The following is an 18,264-nucleotide window of genomic DNA, read 5'->3' as shown; positions in this document are numbered from 1 at the left end:
CACAGTACGGCATACGCGCTCTCATCAAGAAATCCTCACGGGCGCTCGTCTAGCCTTGAGGTGAGTTTTCCAACGTGCGCAGATCAGTTTGAACAGCCAGACTGACTACTCTCGATACAGAACTCTTTGGATTCGGTAACGCGACGGCTCTTCTCGGGACCCTGGTTGGGCGACAAGCTGAATGGTTCTCTCCTTCTCGCTCGTCCGCTTCGCAATCACGCTCGAGTAGCTCTGCTGCTACGAAATGCCTTTGTCAGCACGAGACGAGTCGCGTTTTATTCCAAGCATTACCGTCGTTCTGCTCCCATCGATGTCGACCCCGTTCGAGACCGACTATCTCTCTCCAACCTTAGGGAAGGATAACCCTGTCCTCGCGAACGCGATGGGAGCGGAGCGACGGTAATGCTTCAAATAAAACGCGACTAATATCGTGCTGACAAAGGCGTTTCGCAGCAGCAGAGCTACTAGAGCGTGACTTCGAAGCGGAGGAGGGCAGAATCCAAAGAGTTCCCAAGTTCATACTTTCCGCGGTGTATCTGATCCGCGATTCTATAGAGAGACTCGCAGTTGCGGTCTCCGCATGCGCAATTCGCTTTCATGGTAGCCTGGACCAACCTAGACCGAGATCGAACAGGAGAAGATACGGCAACGTTGAACATGAGGAATTTCCTGACGAATGCAAGTTGCAGGATTGGTAAAGACAAAGGGAGGCAAGGTATAGGCAAAGAACGTGAAACAGAGACGGGGGAATAGGTAAACAGGTTTGGTGAATATCGGGAGCAGCAAACAGGAAACACGACATGAGGATTCTCGCACTTGGCGATGAAGCGCAGAACAAATGTATGTAGAAGCGAACAATAAAACGTGTAGACGGGTAGGAACGAGACAGAACAGCTGAAAACTTGCGATTCGCCTGAAATCGATCATTGTTGTTGCGAGGGTTCAGTTGTGACTCTTAATCTTCCAAGGCTTTGCAACACTTCCTCTTTCTCTTCCGATTCCAGTTCGTCGTCTTCCCCGATCGCAGTCGCGAGATCATCGAGGAGAGCTTTCCACACCTCGCCTTTCGTCGTACCGAAAAAGCTCGACAATTTCTGCGCTTTCCTGACCGCAGCATGACTCGTCGTCGTCGTTGAAGAATGGGACGTGTGCGGATTCGGTAGAGACAAGTCGAGTTCGGAACTGAAAGGATCGTCACGCTGAGTGTAGACTCGAACGACTTCATCGAATGCGCTTGGGTCCTGTTCGATCACGTAACGGAGAGAAGCGATCGAGCGTCGATACGAGTGAGCGCTCGAGCTGAGAGATCTTGCGCGATACAGGTCGAGGTCTTTGTCCGCCGAATCGTAACCGGACGAGGCGGTCGAGACTGAAGACGAGCGAGTGCCAAGGTCCGACTGCGAGCGTCGATGTACGAGAGCCCGGGAACGTCTAGAAGCAGAGACGGGTCCAAGAGCGGTCGATGGCGCAAGGTAGAGCGACGAAGGGGGCAAGTCTCCGAACAACTTTACGACGCGAAGAACGGGGTCAGGTTCTCGCACTGAGGGAACATCCTGCGTCGAAGACAGGTACTTACACTTTCAAGTTTCCTCGCTTTCGTCAAAGCTTCGACCCCTTGCAAACCTGCACTGTGCGCAGGCCCGTCCCAGTTGCCGTTCGTCATTTTGCGCTCTCCTCCGGACAGATTCGCGCTCGGTGTTGCCATCCAGTTCTCTCGATCGTGTTGGTGCCACTTGGTGCTGCCCGAAGCCTTCTTGCCCGTGTCGGCTTTGACAAACACCTCTTTCAACCTCTCGCCCATATGTCGACTCTTGCCCTTACTCGTACTAGCCGTCGTTGCCGTTGTCGTCGACGCGCTGTTCGTTCCCGACAGGTGCTCATCGTGCTCGTACTCGTACAGTTGAGGTTTCGCCTGAACAACCAACCCGAGCGGAACTCGTTCCCCGAGTACTCTGCGAACTTTGTCGAGCTTTTTGCGTCGTTCGTCGCGTTCGTGATCGATCGCACGATTCGAACCGAGGTGGCTACCATTGCGGCCGAGTCGAACGGTCGGGTGTAGACTCGAAGAGTCTGTGCGGGACAACTGCAATGCAGGTGAGAAGGGGGAGGTCGAGGTTGGAGAAGCCAAGGGTGAATAGGATGGGGTCGATGACGAGCGGTACATGTGAGGAGCTCGGGTCCTGGGTGAAGGTCCAACGTGGTCCGATGTCGGATGCGGTTTCGAAGTAGGGGAACAGTCGGTCGTGGGTGAGATTGCGGTCGAACTCGACAGCGCGCCGAGCTGTACAGACGGAATCTGGATTGAGACGGGTCTCGCGATCGATCTGCGTTCGGCAATCCCTGCACCAGTCTCTTCCTCTGACCTCGTGCGTCGAGGTTCGTGCGCGTGCGTTCCAACCTGACTCCCGAGTAGTTTCTCGAGCTTCTTGTTGCGCCGAACCAGTTCGCTCTTTTCCTGAATCGTCAACTCCTGACAATCGAGTGGGATACTCTCTCTCCTACCGTTCTTGAGGTCGTCTTTGGCAGAGTCGAGTGAAAAGCGTTTGCTGGCTGAAGGCGACAGATCCCGGAGGTATGCAAAAGGGCGACTAGGAGAGTCCAAGGATTGCAACGGTGGTGTCGGAGCACCGTTCGTTGAGGACGCTCCGGGCGACTGAGCATCACTGGTGTTGACGCCGAGGGACACGACTCTTCGACGAGATGCTCCCGGAGCAGTCGGTCGCGCCGGGTCCTCTCCGATCGAGGTGGTCGATGGACGGGGCGTTGATGACAGCAAAGGTGCGGTTGAGGACGACGTCGAGATGAGCCGAGAATGTCGTTGGTGAGTCGTGTCGACGGTCACACAAGAGTCGACCGATCCGCGTTGCTCGGAAAGTGACGTTGCGCGCGGAGGGAAGTCGGGCAAAGCTGATACCGTCGAGCTTGCCTCCTCGCTGGAGCGGACAGCGCTGGACCGAGCGCTTCTCAAAGTCGTGGAAGAGCCAGCGGTTTCGGCTCGAGGTTTGCCATTGGGACCTTGTTCAAAATTGTCTCCGAGGAGCCAGCGCAGCTTGTCGTCCTTTCTCGCGATGCTGTCTCTCGCTTCCTTGATCCCTGTCTGGATGCTCCTTGTGTCGGCATCCTCGTCATCTGATGTTGCATACGTCAGAGGCTGGTCTGTCGAAGGAGCGACACGGGAGACCGCGACAGAAGCATAATGCTGTAGGAGAATCGTCGCGATTGTCGTGGCGGGAGGTGAGAGATAGTCTCGCGTCAACGGCGATGCCAGCATCGCGGAACGAGATGGATCAAGTAAGGGTGGAGGGAAGCGAGACAGAGTCTGCAGGGCGGTCGCGATCTGCTGTCGCGGAGGTTCGGTTGAGCGAGGGAAAGAGGTTGATATTGAGGGTGAGGATAGATGATCGAGTGTCGCTGAGAGCGAGTCGATCAGGCAGGTGCGCGCCGATTCGTCAAAGGGAAAGGATGCGGGAAGACGATCAAGAGTGCAGGCGACGGTTGGGTGCAGCGGCAGTCTCGAGGTCTGTTCTTCGGAGGTCGTACTTCGAGGTCCGTACTGTAGCAGTACGTCATAGAGGCAGTTGCGCGAACGCAGAAAGGAGAAATTCGAGGTTCGAGGTTCGAGGTCAAGTGGGGGTCCAAGAGGCGGTGTTTGCGAGAAGGGAGAGGCGGTCAGCGCAGGAGCTCTGCTGCATGTGCATTCGAAATGACGGCCCAACTTACGAGTGACTGCAGCTGCTCTCGCGTGCGCGGCCATTCGCGCTCGAGCTGTACGTGCCCTGAATCGTCATGAGTGCGGATCCCCCGCTCCGGCTCAGTGACACTAGTCCCTATAGCCAATTTTGAGCCTGTCCCATTCTCCTGATCTTGCCGATGAGAGCTTGCGGTAGTTTCAGTCCGAAGGGCATCGATGCAATGGAGCCAAGCGACGAGCTCGAGTGCGAAGACCCAACTTGACAGTGCCTCGTCGCCAGACCCGCTCAAGATTGCTCTGGAATATGCTTGACGCGTGTCAGGATCGGTCAGGATGGTTGCCCAGTTGGGAGAGCCGAGCATGGTCGAGTCTGGATGCGAGATCTCGACGAGCGAACGAGCGGCGGATGCGGCGGGACCGGCACGATGGGCAAGATTCGCTCGTGCTCTGTGTGAGGGAGGCGGGCAATGCTCAAGCGTGCGTCGTGAGGTACTGTCGCGATCTGATCCCGTCGATGCAAGTGCGACAACCAGACGCAACTCGCAGGGTTGCGATGATGAATACATGCAGCTGCAGCAGGCGCAGGCGCAGCGCTAGCTCACTCTCCCTTCCTCCGACCGCTCGCAATCGATCAGGATGGCCGAAGATCAACTTGAATCGCTCCTCTTCGTCGCCCGCGAGGTGTACGTCTACGCTGTGCGTCGGTGCCCTAAACACTGCGGGTTTCACCGCCTCGTGCAAAGTGTACCACGTTCACTCAGCCCGTACCTCGACTGCAACATCTGCAGATCCCTCCCCGACAGAGCAATGCCGGCTACCGTGCCGCAGACTGGCAATCAGCTTCGTGAGTACTCATCGAGGACTTTCGCACGCGCCGCACGAAACGCTGATCCCGAACCTGCGCTCGTTTCTTTCTTTCGATCAGCGACGAGCCCATGTGGAAAGGTCGCATTCGAGTCATGGAACTTGGCTCAGAAGCGCCAACCCGGTGTCTGATCAACCTCGAGGACAAAGATTCAGGCGAGCTGTTCGCACAGTCGCCATACCAACCGACCAAAAGCAACCCGCACGGAGGTTGCGAGGCCGTACTCGATTCGTCGAGGTACTTTGTCTTGACTGTCGTCGACCAACACAGTGGGCAAAAAGCCTACATCGGTATGGGATTCCCCGAACGGACCGAGAGTTTCGATTTCAACGTCGCGTTGCAAGGTATCGCTTCAGTTCACTTCCCATTCTCGCGCGGAACTTGGCTCAAGTAATATGTCATTGCAGATTGGGCGAAGCGACAGTCGCCGCCACAATTGTCGGCGGTCGGAGGCACGTCCTCGAGCGGTTCCACCGCCGCATCACCCCACCTTCCGCCCGGAGGCGCGAGGGACTTCTCGCTCAAAGAGGGAGAGACGATTTCGATCAAGATTGGTGGCAACAGCGCGATCAAGAAGAAGCAGACGGCAGATTTGACCGGTTCTGGAGGAAACGGAGGTGGATTAGGCGCGTTCAAACTTGCGCCTCCTCCTCCGCCACCTCCTCGCGGAAGGTAGAGCTTGGATGCCCACGTTGTAACGAAAACCTCTATGCACACACTCTCTACAGTTTGTACGATTTCACCAAAGCAGTCAGCTTGACCTTTGAGAGCATATACTCCTGTAGAGCTGGTTCGGGCAAGAAGAAAACAGGTTTCCCTGCGTACCCATCAGCAGATTGAACCCCGTTCAAACGGGGTTCGGAGGCGTTCTTCCACATTTGCTGGTCAACACGGTGACAGATTCGAGATTTGACACAGTCCCAGAATTTTCCGTGGTGCGAGTGCAGCAAGACGACTGCGCGAGAGGTCTGAGAATTGAACGGTGAATATGAATTGACTGTTCTAGAGGTGATTGAGCTCACTTGGTGCTTTCGTTGGACACCAGCAAATAGTGAACTCACCGGACTATGTTTTAACTGCGTTCTCGACGAGCTCGAGGATCTGGTAGGCCAGATCAGATAATGCCAACCCCACCTATACTCCAAGGCCAAGATCAGGGTTGACGGCAAGTGAGGTCTCCTTGGCTTACTTCTGCGTCCGTGACCTGTCGCGGCATTGTTCGTCCGAGCGCATAGATCGAACGCCTCTCTGCGACGGCGTCTTGAAATGCCTTCTGTGGGATAGCGGCACTGCTAGGAATTCTGGAGATAGAAGGCAAACTTACGATCAACATGGATCCGACTGCAAAGGCGAGTGTGCCAACGAAAGACTCGTCTGTGTACAAGATTTTGCTGTTATCACAGCCGTTCCGATTCCCGAACGGCAGTGTACCAGCCCAGGTGACAGCGATGAGGTTCCAGCTGCTGCCGCTCCAGCCTTATCCACGAGCCGTTACGGAAATGCGCATGCCAGCGTGGGTTGAGCAGGCCAATAAAATCATACAAAGCAAGGGGAGCTTTACTTCAGAGCGCAATGCGAGCGGAAGCTTTCGGATCTGCAGTAAGCAGCTCAGGCAATAGACTACCGGTTGCCGAGTATAATGGCTGAAGCGGGAGAGCTGGAGTCGTCGGACGGAAGATGCCGGTGCAGATCCGGAGCCGGAGATTCAGATTAGATCGATCAAAGTTTCGCATCTTTGTCTCGGAACCGCCTCGCGACTTCTCCTCGTTCCCCTCGGCGATCACAGCTGCCTCTTCATCACTACCATACAGGCGTTGCGGTTGAGCCGGTTCACTTTCGCAAGGACCATGTCCTTCTCAACCCAAGCTTCCGGCTCGTCCTTCCCTCCCGCTCTCCACGCCAAGATCGACGCTCTGGTTTACGGCTCGTTCGACAAATATCTTTTGAGCCGGAATGAGGGCATGCCTAGGTTCGCTGTCCTCGCAGCCACTTCGACGCAAGACAATATCGTCAACTCGGTTGCTGGATTCGAACGGTATCAAGACGATCTCGAATCGGCGCCCAAGTTCACCGACGAGAGTTCTCTACCGCTGTGGTCTGCGACAAAGCTCCTGACGGTTATCTCCGTCCTGCAACTTGTCGAGCAAGGCAAGGTTGAGATCGAAGAAGAAGCATCTCGATACGTCAAGGAGCTGCGTGGCATGAAGGTCTTGACCGGCTTCACGGACGAAGCTGAAGAGCCGATCTATGAAGACGCGAAGAAAGGCTGCACTGTAGCGCAGCTGCTAACACATACTGCGGGTTAGCACATAGCCCGAATATCTTTCGCCTTTGGATCTAGTAAATCTCACAATTCTGGATCCGGAACAGGGTTCAGCTTTTCGTACAACCCGCTTGTCGGCAAGATGGAGAAGAGGAATGGCAACCCTTGGCTCTACGCTGAGGATGCTACCCGAGTATGTCGCCTGCAGCCTTTTCCCGCTCCTTGCGCACGACCCTGACGACGGAAGCGGTTCTCAGGAGTCTCTGACGCAAGTGCCTTACGTCTTGTGAGTTGTACGAGCTCCAATCGATACCTGTCATCAGAGGCTGACTATCGTCGTGCAGCCAACCCGGAACGGCTTTCAGTTACGGCTCCTCGACCGACTGGCTAGCTCTGCTCGTCGCCGATGTTTCTGGAGTGCCTTTCAATCAATACCTAGAGAAGAACCTCTTCGAGTGAATTTTCAAGCGGCTGTCTCGACAGCCAGATCACGCTGACCGCTTCGTCCCATTATATAGGCCACTAGGTATCAAAGACATGACCTTTGAGAACCCTTCTAACCGAGTCGACATGGCAACGATCCCTCCTCGGCCAACTAATGCCGAACCTGACGCTCCTGCTCCGCCATACACGTTCTCCGACATGAACTTCCCGCACAACATCGCGTGGGGAGGAGCTGGCGTGTCAGGTTCTGCCAAGTCGTACCTCACCGTCCTTCGCATGATCCTCCTCGGAGGCGTTTCTCCAGTCGATCGAACAAAGAGGATCTTGCAGCAGGCAACGGTCGACAGCATGTTTGTTCCTCGACTCGAAGGGGAGGGCATCATGAAGAGCTTTTTGCCGTTTGTCGAGGAGCGGAGCGATCCTTGGAGTCACAAGTCGGGCAAACAGTTCGAAGGATGCAATCACGGCTATGCCGGACTACTATGTGGTTCCGGATTCCCGAGTGGACGCTCGCAAGGCGCGCTGGCATGGAGTGGAGCTGGTACGCTTTGACTCTCCTTCCCAAAATAGTTGATCAAGAGAGACTGATCTTGGTATGCGGCTCTCGCTACGCACCTCTAGCGAGCACTTTCTGGGTCGTTGACCGTGAAAAGGTAGCGCGTCTCCCTTCCATGCGATCACCTGTTCAAAAGCTAACCTCCTCTTGATCACGCATGTACAGGACGTCGCTTTTGTTGTATGGTCATGCTTGATTCCGCATTCCCATGCGAGCTTCATGGACGTCTGGGCCGCGATCGAGCCGCTCATCTACGAAGGAATCCAGCAGCCAAAGGCATAGCAGTGGAGAGGCACATGATATTGGGTCTGAGCGCGATGCACTTTTGGAAGGCTCAGATTTCTTTGTATTGTAGTTGTCATTGGTAATCCTTGCACTATTTCACGGGAAAACACGCAGAACGAGGTTCGAGCGAAATTATGCTCGTAAATATTTCGTGTGGGCCAGACGCGGCAGTTGGCGAAAAGTTCTCCTTGCTTCTCTTCACTTCGCTCTCATCCTTTTCTCCGTATGCGCTCTAGCTCGACACTCGACCAACCAGGATGATCATCCGATGATCCTCGACGCTTCTCTCGTCCATCTCGCGGCTCCTCGGACCCGCTCATCGCTGTCATCAATTTTTTGTTGTCTCAGTCGAAACGGACGTTCATTCTCGCTCGCAAGGGCTCTCGTGTCGTCTCGTGCGTCAGCAAGCTCTTGCTGGCAGTGACCAAACGGGACCGGTCTGCTGCTCTGGTCTGGTTAGTCCTCTTCTCCTCTGTGATCGTTCTCTCCCCCATCCAACAACCCCACGAGTACACAAAAGAAGGATCCCCGAGTTTGTGGATGACGAAGATTTAACAAACTGCAAACTCGAATCCCCTCCACAAGGGGAGTTCCATCGAGTTCTCTCCGGGAGGGGTCATCATGAGAAACTGTTAATATCCAACGCTTAACCTGACGCAATCCCGACTCTCTCTGTACTCGTTGGGCCGGACAAGGGTGGAAAACATGAACGTCGCGAAGCAAAATGTGTGCACGTTGCTGACTTGCATTCTCTTTGCCCATCTACAGCTCTTGTTTTGTTTCACCTGGTCCAAGTTTTGCTTCTCGGTTACTCCGACCTATGCTCAGTCTGGATGTCGCGCCGACCTCGTCTTCCGAGATGCGAATTGGAATGATTATCTGAACCTAGTTTTCAGAACCGCTAAACTGTCACAAAATCGATCTGTACGGCCGGCACGTCCACCTCGCAAGAGGACGGGCATGTCGGTTAGGAAAGAATTTGCTTGATGATCCATTTTTCACCTCCATCGTGAGGCTGACCTCTTCGCATCTCGGAACGATGGCGACGACGCATCTGTAGCTTCTAGTCCGCTCGCTGGCAACGCGCAAATTATGTATCGCTATCTTCTGTAAACCAAGCCTGTTCATTACGAGTGAGCCTACTCCTTGACTAGGCCACCTCTCGCGCGCATCCGGCGGTCAACCTTAATCCTCGCCTCATTGGCCCAGTTCCCGCATCCGCCGAGTCACAGGCGTGCCCGTGACGTTAGCGCGTTGTGGCGACAGAGGTGTTCGGAAGATAAGATGACCGCAATACCGTCGGTTCCGAACATTTGCGCCGCCGAAAATGGATCCAAAGCTCGGACGCTTCCTTGAGGCAGGTCAACTCTTGAGCCTCGCTTCCATTACGTCGAATAGATTCAGCGTACCCTTGAGCGCCACAACTCACGAGCGCCACACCGGCATTCGATCATTACCGGTACATAGTTTTAGGAACCCCTGCGGCTCTATAGTGTCCCACTGCTGCCCGGACATTGAACAATGTGCTTACTCCGAAATCGAGTCCCCTCTGCTTCAGGGCCGCAAACCTCCGAGAACGGGTTCCCTCTAAGGTTTACCAGCATCTGGGGGACCGAGGCACAGTCAAGAGAGCCACGAGGGCGAGAACTGGCGATGGGCGCTGAAAAAAGACGTCCGAGGACAATTCCGACGACGAGCAGCGGTCCAAGACTTCCCCGGCGGGATCTAATCGCGGAGAGCCGCCGAGCCGGGGTCATCCCCTTCCGCTTTTCTCGCGCGCCGAAGACAGATCCCGGGGACATGCAATCTGATTGACTGATCGCGCGGTGCCGGCAGAACACGGATTAGATGCGCTTCGAGGAAAGTTTCGATCAGCTTTTTTTTCCGGCTCTTCCGTCGCATCTCTTTCCTGCTCGCTGTGCTCTTTCTTCCTTTTCTTCGTCTTCCTAGTCCCTCTCCCTTCGTCGTCGCCTGCTACCCGATCACTTGCCAGCATGTCTGACACGATCGTCGCGAACCCCTCGAAGGATGTTGTACCGCAAACGGTCGACGGTAAATCGACTTGTTCGACCCCGGCCGACGATGACAAGCGCAGTCTCGCTTCTTCGTCCGCGCCTGCTCACTCGACCAAGAAATCGGATGAACCCATTTTCAAGAGTCGCGGAGTCGTCGGTGTCGAAGCCATGGCCCGCTACGCTGCGGTATCGAAGAAGGGTAGGAACTCGCTGTACCTCCTCGCCGTTTTGATCTACATCCTGCAATGGGTCGTACGTACTGTCTTCCTCTTTTCGCGCCACCAATATTGGCGTCGAGATGCTCACGTCCTGCTTCAATCTGGTACAGGCCGCTATGGCTTCTTCGTTCGTTTCGCCTTTCTTACCCGTACCAGCCAGTTTATGCTGGGCTTTCACAGACACCCAGCTGACCCAAATGTCCATGATGCAGGATGACTGGCTCGCTGTCAGTCTACGCCACCTCCAGTTTCCAGCAACACTCGTCCGGTCTTTCCGCGCTCTCGGTCGCAACCAGTATTATCGGCAGTGTCGCGCTTCCGTTCCTTTCCAAATTGTCGGACGTTTTTGGTCGACCTCACGTCTACGCCGTGTGCATGGTCCTTCAAGTCATCGGCTACGTTATCTCGCTCAAGTCCCCTACTCTCGCTGCCTGTCAGTCTTGATCTGCTCTGTCTCGCTTCTCAAGTTGGTGCTGACAATTCTCACTCGTAATAGACATTATCGGAAGCGTCTTCTCCCAAATCGGTGCTAGTGGTTTCGACTTGCTCAACACCATCATCCTCGCCGATCTCACCCCGCTCAAGTACCGATGCCTCGCCATGGGACTTCTCTCCTCTCCCTACCTTGTCACTGTCTGTAGGTATCAAGCTCACTCATACGCACTCCTGCCCGAGCTCAGCTGACTAGTTATCCTGCGCGATTAGGGTACACGTCCGAGATCGTCGCAGCGCTCAGCACTGACGATGGATGGCGATGGGGATACGGAATGTTCGCTATCATCTACCGTTAGTTTACCTACTGTTGTCTTCCGCACCGATCTTGCCTTGCTCATTCATCTCGCTCGAACAGCCGTCATCTGGCTTCCGGCATGCGCGATCATGTTCTGGCTCGAGCGCCGAGCGCTTCAGGAGAACCTTGTCAACGTCGAAGCTGCCAGGGCCGGTGTCGAAGGCTCTTCGCAAGAGGAACTCGTCATCGCGCAAGTCGAGGAGAAGACCATGCGCCAGCGAATTGTTCAAGTCTTTGAAGAGGTCGACACGATCGGTCTCCTTCTTCTCGGTTTCGGATGGGCTCTTGTGAGTTTCTCGCCACTCATGTTCAGTATCATCGTGACTGACTTCGCATTGTATTGCCAGCTCCTTCTCCCCTTCTCGCTCTACGGCGGTGCCAAGGGAGGATTCCACAACCAGTCCCTCATTGCCATGATCGCCGTCGGTGCCGTCTGCCTCCTCTCTTACCCGGTTTACGAATGGAAGTTCGCCAAGTACCCGTCTATGCCCAAGCGTGTCCTCTTCAACCGCTCGTTCAACACTGCGATTCTCATCAACATGGTTTACTTCATGGTAGGTCGCTCTTTTTGGCGGCGTGGCGATCTGTTCGTGGCTCATCTGATTCACATTCATCCAGGCCGCGTACTTGCAAGTGCTCTACCTCAGCTCATACGTCTACATCGTCACCGACATCTCGCCCCGCAACTGGAACTGTAAGTCTACTATGTTTTTGCCCTTGTCCCGTACGAGTCAGTGCTGATCCCCCGGTCCATCCCAGACTTCAACAATGTCCAGAACATGGGACTTTGCGGTGTTGCCATCATCGCCGGTCTCCTCATCACCGCGACGAACCGCTTCAAGTTCTGGCAAATCTTCGGTCTCTGTATCCGTTCGGTCGGTTACGGACTCCTCGTCGACAAGAACGGTGTGCACAACTACGGCCGACTCATCATGTCGCAATTCCTGTCGGGATCCGGAAGTGCATTCTCGTCGCTCGGATCGCAAGTCGCCACCCAAGCCTCTGTTCCGCACCAAGACCTCGCCCTCGTCTGCTCGCTCCTCTTGCTCTGGACTTCGGTCGGTGGCGCTATCGGAGAGGCCGTTGCCGGTCAATACTGGGGATCGCACATGGTCGAGAACCTCCGCAAGTTCCTCCCTGCTTCGGTCACTGACGAGGAAGTCCTCTCGTTCTACGATGACAGTGAGTCAATCCTCCTCATTCTCTCGTTGATGGTGAGTAGAAACTGATGCTCAATCATTTTTCGCTAGTCACCGTCATCAAGGACTACGATTTCAACTCGGCTGTTCGTCAAGGAGCTATCAAGGCCTACGAGTGAGCTTCATTCGATGTCTCTTCGATTTGCGACATGTCACTGACCCTCGTATCTTCCTACTAGCACCACCGTCTTCCCTCTCTGGACCGCTGCCCTCGGTATCTCGTTCATCTGCATCATCGCCGCCTGCTTCCAGAGTACGCAACATTCCCCTCGTACCTCTTTCCGATCTTCGGTTCTCACTGACCTGGACATGATTCTGCTTTTACAGAGAACTACTACTTGGGAGACTCTCAGAACGCTTACGACCACAAGGACACTTCGGGTCGGGTCGTCGAGGACGACAAGGGATACAAGGTTGAGAACAAGACGCTCACCCAAAAGATCCTTCGATTCTGGGACTTGTAAAATGCAAATGGATTGTTGTCTTCTTTCTTCTTGCCCGGCGGATTCTAGCGGTGCCGTTCTCTCTCTCTATCTCATGCTCTTCTAGACCTCTCTCTATCTCTCTTTTTGGGTATCGTTTATTTGCATTGCCACGTTCGTTACATGTACCGTCTAATCTCTCCTGATTTCTCGAGCAAGAGCGCGCGTGCGTGCGATAGTCCAGTAGTCCAGTAGAGAGGGGAACATCTTATAGATTTTTCCAAGGACAATTGTGGAATCATATAGATATGGGAACGGGTTATCCAAAGATGGAGAGAAAGGAGGAAAGCCTTGATGTACAAAGTCGGAAAATGGAGCAGGGATGAAAAGCGAAGAAACAGAAAAAAAGAGAGGAGTAGTGAAGGAATCTGGCAAATATTGGAGCGGGGAAAACCACAAGTTGCGGTTCTACCTCGAAGATCCGGTGGCACGCGACGCGATGAATACGGTCGCGATCACGACACCGAGGAATCCGATACTCGCCGGGAGGAGGTACTCTTTCGGGAGCACGCCACCGACAAGATCTTGTCCTTCCGAACCAGATGCCGTCGAACGCTTCTTGGGCTTGTCCGTGGAAGGTTCCGATCCTTCCTGTTCATCCTCCTCGACGACAACGAGTTTCTTCGTCGTTGAAACGGCAGGAGCTTCTTGCTCCTTCTGAGCGGCTTTCCAAGTTTGACCTCCCGAAACGATCAACACGACTCGGTCTTTGCCTTGAGCTTTCGCGGTCGCAACTGCATCCGTCACGTCTCCGTCGTGAGTCATCAAGACGAGATCTCCATCGTCGTCACGGTAGGACAGTTGGAAATCTCTCGGATCAGCAACCGCAGGTGGAGTGGCACCTTCAGATGCAGCCGGAGTCGGAGTCGCGAAGAATGGGTCCGAAGCGAGTTTGCCCGATACAATGTCGGTCAAGAACTCGTGCGAGTCGTAGCGCGCTTGGAATCGGTGAGTTGAACCTCCCGGTGCGACAAACTTGAACAGGTACGTGCCATCGTCGACGATCTGGGATGCGGCCGTGCCACCTCCGATGCTCGAAGCGCCAGGAGCACGACGCGATCCTCCGACCTCCGAAGCACCGTCGTCGTTCATGACGGATGCCGAGTCTCCTGGGAACAGCTCGGATCCAGGAGTATCGACACTGTCCTTCGATCGGTGATGCGAAGGGCGCGACGGGGTAGAGAATGGCGCTTGGGACGAGTGCACAGACTCGCTGACGCCCGTTCCGGATACCATCGACTCGGTATCGTCATCGCCTCCAGCATCGGCGGCAGCCGCGAAGAACCGGCCCCACAGAGGTCCTCCCGAGGTGTCGGCTCCGGCCGAGTCAGCATGAAGCGTATTGACCTGCAAAAACGTTTGAGGTCAGTTTCTGTTCTCAACGGTTACACCGACGAATGACCTATATCGCTCACCTGCTCGAGAGTCGCGTAGGTGAGCTTGAGGACATCGACGATCCCGACGAGAGCTCCTCCATCATCGACAACAGGCAGGTTCAGGTAGTGACCGTCTGAGGGAAGTAATGGAACATTATCAGTACACTGACGCTTGTTGCGAAAGATTCGGTCGTGAGCGAGAAGAGGACTGACCGTGCATCTTGCGCAGAGCATCTTGAATACTGAGCGTCGGGAGCGCGCAATCCGGATGCGGGGTCATGACGCGCACGACACTGCACGTCTTGGCGTCGAGACCAGCGGCGATGACCCTCAAGACGACATCCTTGCTCGTGAAGATACCGGCAATCTTCTTGCCATCATTCTCCATGACACACACGGCCGTCGTGCGCTTCTCGCGCATGAGTTTGGCCGCCTCGCGCACGGTCGTCTTGAGTCCGATCGTCGCGGCGGTCGTGCGCGCATCGAGGATCGAGCCGAGGTCGGGGAACGACATTTTGTCGCGCAGCGCTTGGACGTACGCCAGGAGCGGGTTCGCGGCGCCCTCGGCTCCGCCGAATTGCTCCTGCGCGCCCTCGAGCGCCGTGTACAACTTCTGCGACGATCCGTACGCCTTTTCGAGCTTCTCGAGCGACTCGTGGAACACCTTGGTGATATCGAGCAGACCGACGACATCTCCGTCTTCGTTGCAGACAGGCTAAAGGTTGCAGGAGAGAACGTCAGCGGCGATATAGCATACAGAAAGTATGGGGAAGATCCCGCTCACCAAGTGACGGAAGCCACGGGTGACCATGGTTTGAAGCGCTTCGGTTGCGCTGGTCGTGTCACGGGTGACCATCGGGTTCGGGGTCATGATGGCGCTGACAGGAGTGATGCGAGGATCCATGCCATCTCCAGTAACCTGAATGCAATGGAGGGGTCAGGGATCAAAACATTGACAGTCGAACCAGGTTTTTGAGAAGACTTACTCGGAATGCGAGATCTTTCGCGGTGAAGATACCGCACAGGTGCTCATCCTCGTCGACGACGAGGACGCAATCGGTTCGCTTGGCGGCACAGAGCTGCGAAGCATCGGCAACCGAGATCGAGTGGGGAACGGTCAAGGCGGGCAGCGGGCGCAGGGCGGAAACGGTGCCTTGTTTCGGGCGAGCCGAAGATCGGTGCGACTGCTGTGCGCCTGCATTGCCGGAACGCTTCGAAGGAGGACGCTTGCGCGAGAGTTCTGATTCAATCTTTTTGCGGATCGCCTGTCGAGCCGAGGATAAACCGGAATCAGTAGCTGCAACGCGTTGTTCCGGATATCGAACTGTGAGGGACGTTGTAAAGGGCATCGGCACCGCGCTAGCTGCAGGCACAGTGGCCTAAGCGATCAATGCGACCCCGAAGTTATCCGACAGGTCGTGACCCTCGGGGGACCCATCGCGCTGGCCAGGAAGATAGCACGGGCTCAGGAGACCAAGGGAGCGACAGTCTGTGCAAGCGAGACAGAGCGAGGGCGGTACTGACCTCGTCGCGGCGGCCTTGTCGCTTGCGAGTTTCAGTCAGCGCGTCGCCGGATGACGCAGCCGGGGGCGTACCGGGAGGAGCAGCAGCGCTCAAGAAGCTGCCAGTCGACGAGTAGACCGACTCGGGGCGCCTCGAGGAAGGGCGAGACGACATGGAGGTGGAAGGTGTGTTGTGACTCGCGCTGGTGCTGGACGACAGAGGTAGGGACGCAGGACCGCTCGAAGTAGAGGCAGATGAGGTCGAGGTAGTGTGAGAAGGGACAGGGATGCGGCTCATCCAAGAGAGACTCGCAGGAAGCGGTCAGGAAGAGAAGCCAACCGCGGCGTCGCGCGCGGGCTAGAACTGTCACTCAACATCAGCCGACGCCGGCCTTGCCCGGTACGACACTTTCTTCCAACCTAGCTCGACAGACTCTTGTCTTGCCAGACCCGCTCTGCAAGAGCTGCACAAGCCTTCCAGGGGAAGGCCTGTCGATGCATGGACAAGGTGCGAGTTCACGGGAGGTTCGATGTTGCAGGTTCGTGCGCAACGATCGGCCGCTGTATCGTCTACTTCGCGGAGGCTGCGTGTCCATCGCACCAAGGGTGTTATCTCTACAGAATTTCCTGGCAAAGATCTAGGGCGATTGCATGTTGACCTCATCTCAGACAGGAATACAGGAGTTGATCTCACACAGATGGAGCGGTCGTCTGGTCTCGCTCACTAGCATTCACTCTCACTCCCTCTCGGTTCCGAGCAAAAAAAAAACAGATAACGAAGCTGAAAGAATATGCTACTCGATCACTCACAATACACGGTGATTATTCAGCACAAAGACAGGTGAGATAAGGGGGCATCATAGAGGAAGGGGAATCGGGTACAGATTGGTATCCTAGGACACGCCGTGGTGTTCATCTAAAGGCGGTGGGCTTTTCTGGGTACTTGTTAAGCCATTGTACGAATTTGCTGCAGAAACGCGCTGACAAGTCCGACTCAGCCAGAAGCGAGTCGAGAGCCGATCGCGTTGTGCTTTCATCCCGTCGGGCGCGTTGTTCCACAGAGCGCACGAACATTCTGAACATTGACATTCGCTTGCAATCCTGACCGGTATGCAAAATCCAGGGTCAGACAGTACCCGCGGAAGGAGGCAGACATGGACAGGGGGACCTTGGCGGGGGTCAACTCACTTTTGCAGCGAGCATAGACACCCATGACTTCTTGCTGCCCGCAACTTGGGGACCAAAGCGACTCTCGACGTCACGGATAGCCGGGAGCCGTCCGTTGCCTCCCGCTCCGATTCCGACGATCCCTTCCTCCCAGTGACTCAGCATCTCGTACACGTCCACATATTCGCCCGCATTCTTTGGTCCATAGGTCCGAAAGAGACGGTCAGGATGCCTGACAGCGTCGAAGATCATGGCGAAAGAAGCAGGAGAGGGGAATGCCGGAACCGAAGGAGGGTCACCGAAGTTGGCGGAGAAGGCCGCCAGATCGAGGGGAAGGATGAGATCGTGCACTGTTGGCTGCGACAGGGACGATAGTCGACGAGGCGAGGGAACGTCGCTGAGCTCAAGTTGAGGGTCAGAGGGTGGAGTCGAGGACAGAGTCGTAGAGGCGGAGCTCGACGTCGAGGTTGAAGTCGAAGTCCAGGCGGTGACGGTGGAGAATGGCCCATTCGGGTTATAGCGAAGCACGAGAGGCCTACGAGGATCGGGAATCGTACCGTCGCAAGGCGCAGGCGGCGTCGGTAAGCGTGTACACTCGCCATTGGCCCCATCAGGAACAGGGGATGCAGACGATGTCAATCTCGAAGACGGGAAAGGGTAGGGGGGCGCAAGGGCTGAAAACATGTCCAACCCAAAAAGTCATTAGCTTTGTACTTCAAGGTACATTGTCGAGGAACCCACGCTGGTCCACGCGCTGTCGCTTCGACGGAGGAAATCGAGCCAGGCGACTCGACAGCATGTCAAACTTCTGCTTGTCAAAGCTCTGCGAGGCCAAGTCGCGGATGTGTTTGAGCTCAGTAAAACACGCCGCGAGGAGGTTGCGCGTGCTTTCGTCAGAAATTGCCGCAAGCAGAGCTGCAATCTCGCCGGGAAGAACGCTCGGGTTCGCGTCCGAGGTCGACGATGGAGCAGGCCGCTTATTCGGTCGTGGGCGAGGCTTGCGCGCGGCGTCAAGTTGCTCCCTGAGCTCACCTACGAGCGCGTTGCGAAAAGGGTTTGTGCTGCGTCAGCTCCTGACGGTGAACCGAACAGTTCAAGTCGGAACTCACGTTGGTGCATCGTCCAGTCACTCAACCTGCCCTTCAGGATCGCTTTGGTATCGCGTTTACGGTAAGGTAGCCCCAGCTGTTTACAGTACTGCTGCAGCGACTCGAGGGATGCCTGCCACGGTGGCTTCGACGAGCCCAGCGTCCAAGGCGGCGTGACGAGAGCAGGCGCCGCGCTCGTTGAGGCTGACAGGTTCGGACATTGGTCCATCGGTATACGGCGGGGGCGCTTGATGCAGGGAAGTCCGTGAGAGTGGGCGATGAGTGCGCACGGACGAGAGTTGAGTGGAAACCACGGGTGGGTC

The 18,264-nt window shown here is 55.7% G+C and overlaps 6 protein-coding genes across 6 annotated transcripts; 3 read left to right on the top strand and 3 right to left on the bottom strand.

Moving 5' to 3' along the window:
• Positions 1-923: 923 nt before the first annotated feature.
• Positions 924-3,271, bottom strand: JCM15063_005535 (uncharacterized protein; the record flags this gene model as incomplete). The annotated part of the gene is made up of 2 exons (XM_076675756.1): positions 924-1,505; positions 1,577-3,271. 2 exons carry the CDS (start codon positions 3,269-3,271, stop codon positions 924-926), a joined length of 2,277 nt encoding a protein of 758 aa, XP_076536895.1.
• A 1,056-nt stretch (positions 3,272-4,327) lies between these two features.
• On the top strand, positions 4,328-5,232 carry JCM15063_005534 (adaptin-ear-binding coat-associated family protein; the record flags this gene model as incomplete). The annotated part of the gene is made up of 4 exons (XM_076675755.1): positions 4,328-4,387; positions 4,480-4,535; positions 4,617-4,900; positions 4,964-5,232. 4 exons carry the CDS (start codon positions 4,328-4,330, stop codon positions 5,230-5,232), a joined length of 669 nt encoding a protein of 222 aa, XP_076536894.1.
• A 1,171-nt stretch (positions 5,233-6,403) lies between these two features.
• On the top strand, positions 6,404-8,101 carry JCM15063_005533 (serine hydrolase domain-containing protein; the record flags this gene model as incomplete). Its single annotated transcript, XM_076675754.1, has 7 exons — positions 6,404-6,857; positions 6,927-7,012; positions 7,077-7,105; positions 7,164-7,274; positions 7,338-7,804; positions 7,885-7,916; positions 7,985-8,101. 7 exons carry the CDS (start codon positions 6,404-6,406, stop codon positions 8,099-8,101), a joined length of 1,296 nt encoding a protein of 431 aa, XP_076536893.1.
• A 1,997-nt stretch (positions 8,102-10,098) lies between these two features.
• Positions 10,099-12,790, top strand: JCM15063_005532 (uncharacterized protein; the record flags this gene model as incomplete). The annotated part of the gene is made up of 12 exons (XM_076675753.1): positions 10,099-10,371; positions 10,448-10,464; positions 10,550-10,770; positions 10,834-10,974; positions 11,043-11,123; positions 11,188-11,414; positions 11,475-11,681; positions 11,746-11,821; positions 11,887-12,309; positions 12,378-12,441; positions 12,506-12,579; positions 12,654-12,790. The coding sequence occupies 12 exons, from the start codon at positions 10,099-10,101 to the stop codon at positions 12,788-12,790; spliced, it is 1,941 nt and encodes a 646-aa protein (XP_076536892.1).
• A 426-nt stretch (positions 12,791-13,216) lies between these two features.
• Positions 13,217-15,984, bottom strand: JCM15063_005531 (uncharacterized protein; the record flags this gene model as incomplete). Its single annotated transcript, XM_076675752.1, has 6 exons — positions 13,217-14,155; positions 14,224-14,318; positions 14,398-14,899; positions 14,969-15,103; positions 15,171-15,449; positions 15,709-15,984. The coding sequence occupies 6 exons, from the start codon at positions 15,982-15,984 to the stop codon at positions 13,217-13,219; spliced, it is 2,226 nt and encodes a 741-aa protein (XP_076536891.1).
• Positions 15,985-16,865: 881 nt separating this feature from the next.
• On the bottom strand, positions 16,866-18,170 carry JCM15063_005530 (uncharacterized protein; the record flags this gene model as incomplete). Its single annotated transcript, XM_076675751.1, has 3 exons — positions 16,866-17,527; positions 17,595-17,885; positions 17,963-18,170. The coding sequence occupies 3 exons, from the start codon at positions 18,168-18,170 to the stop codon at positions 16,866-16,868; spliced, it is 1,161 nt and encodes a 386-aa protein (XP_076536890.1).
• Positions 18,171-18,264: the final 94 nt, after the last annotated feature.

This window comes from Sporobolomyces koalae, assembly GCF_050403365.1.
Source record: "Sporobolomyces koalae JCM15063 DNA, S_koalae_JCM15063T_v1_ctg2, whole genome shotgun sequence".
Classification (NCBI taxonomy): Eukaryota; Fungi; Basidiomycota; class Microbotryomycetes; order Sporidiobolales; family Sporidiobolaceae; genus Sporobolomyces; species Sporobolomyces koalae.
The sequence above is the reverse complement of the archived record's forward strand: the minus strand, read 5'-3'. Positions and strand labels throughout refer to the sequence as shown.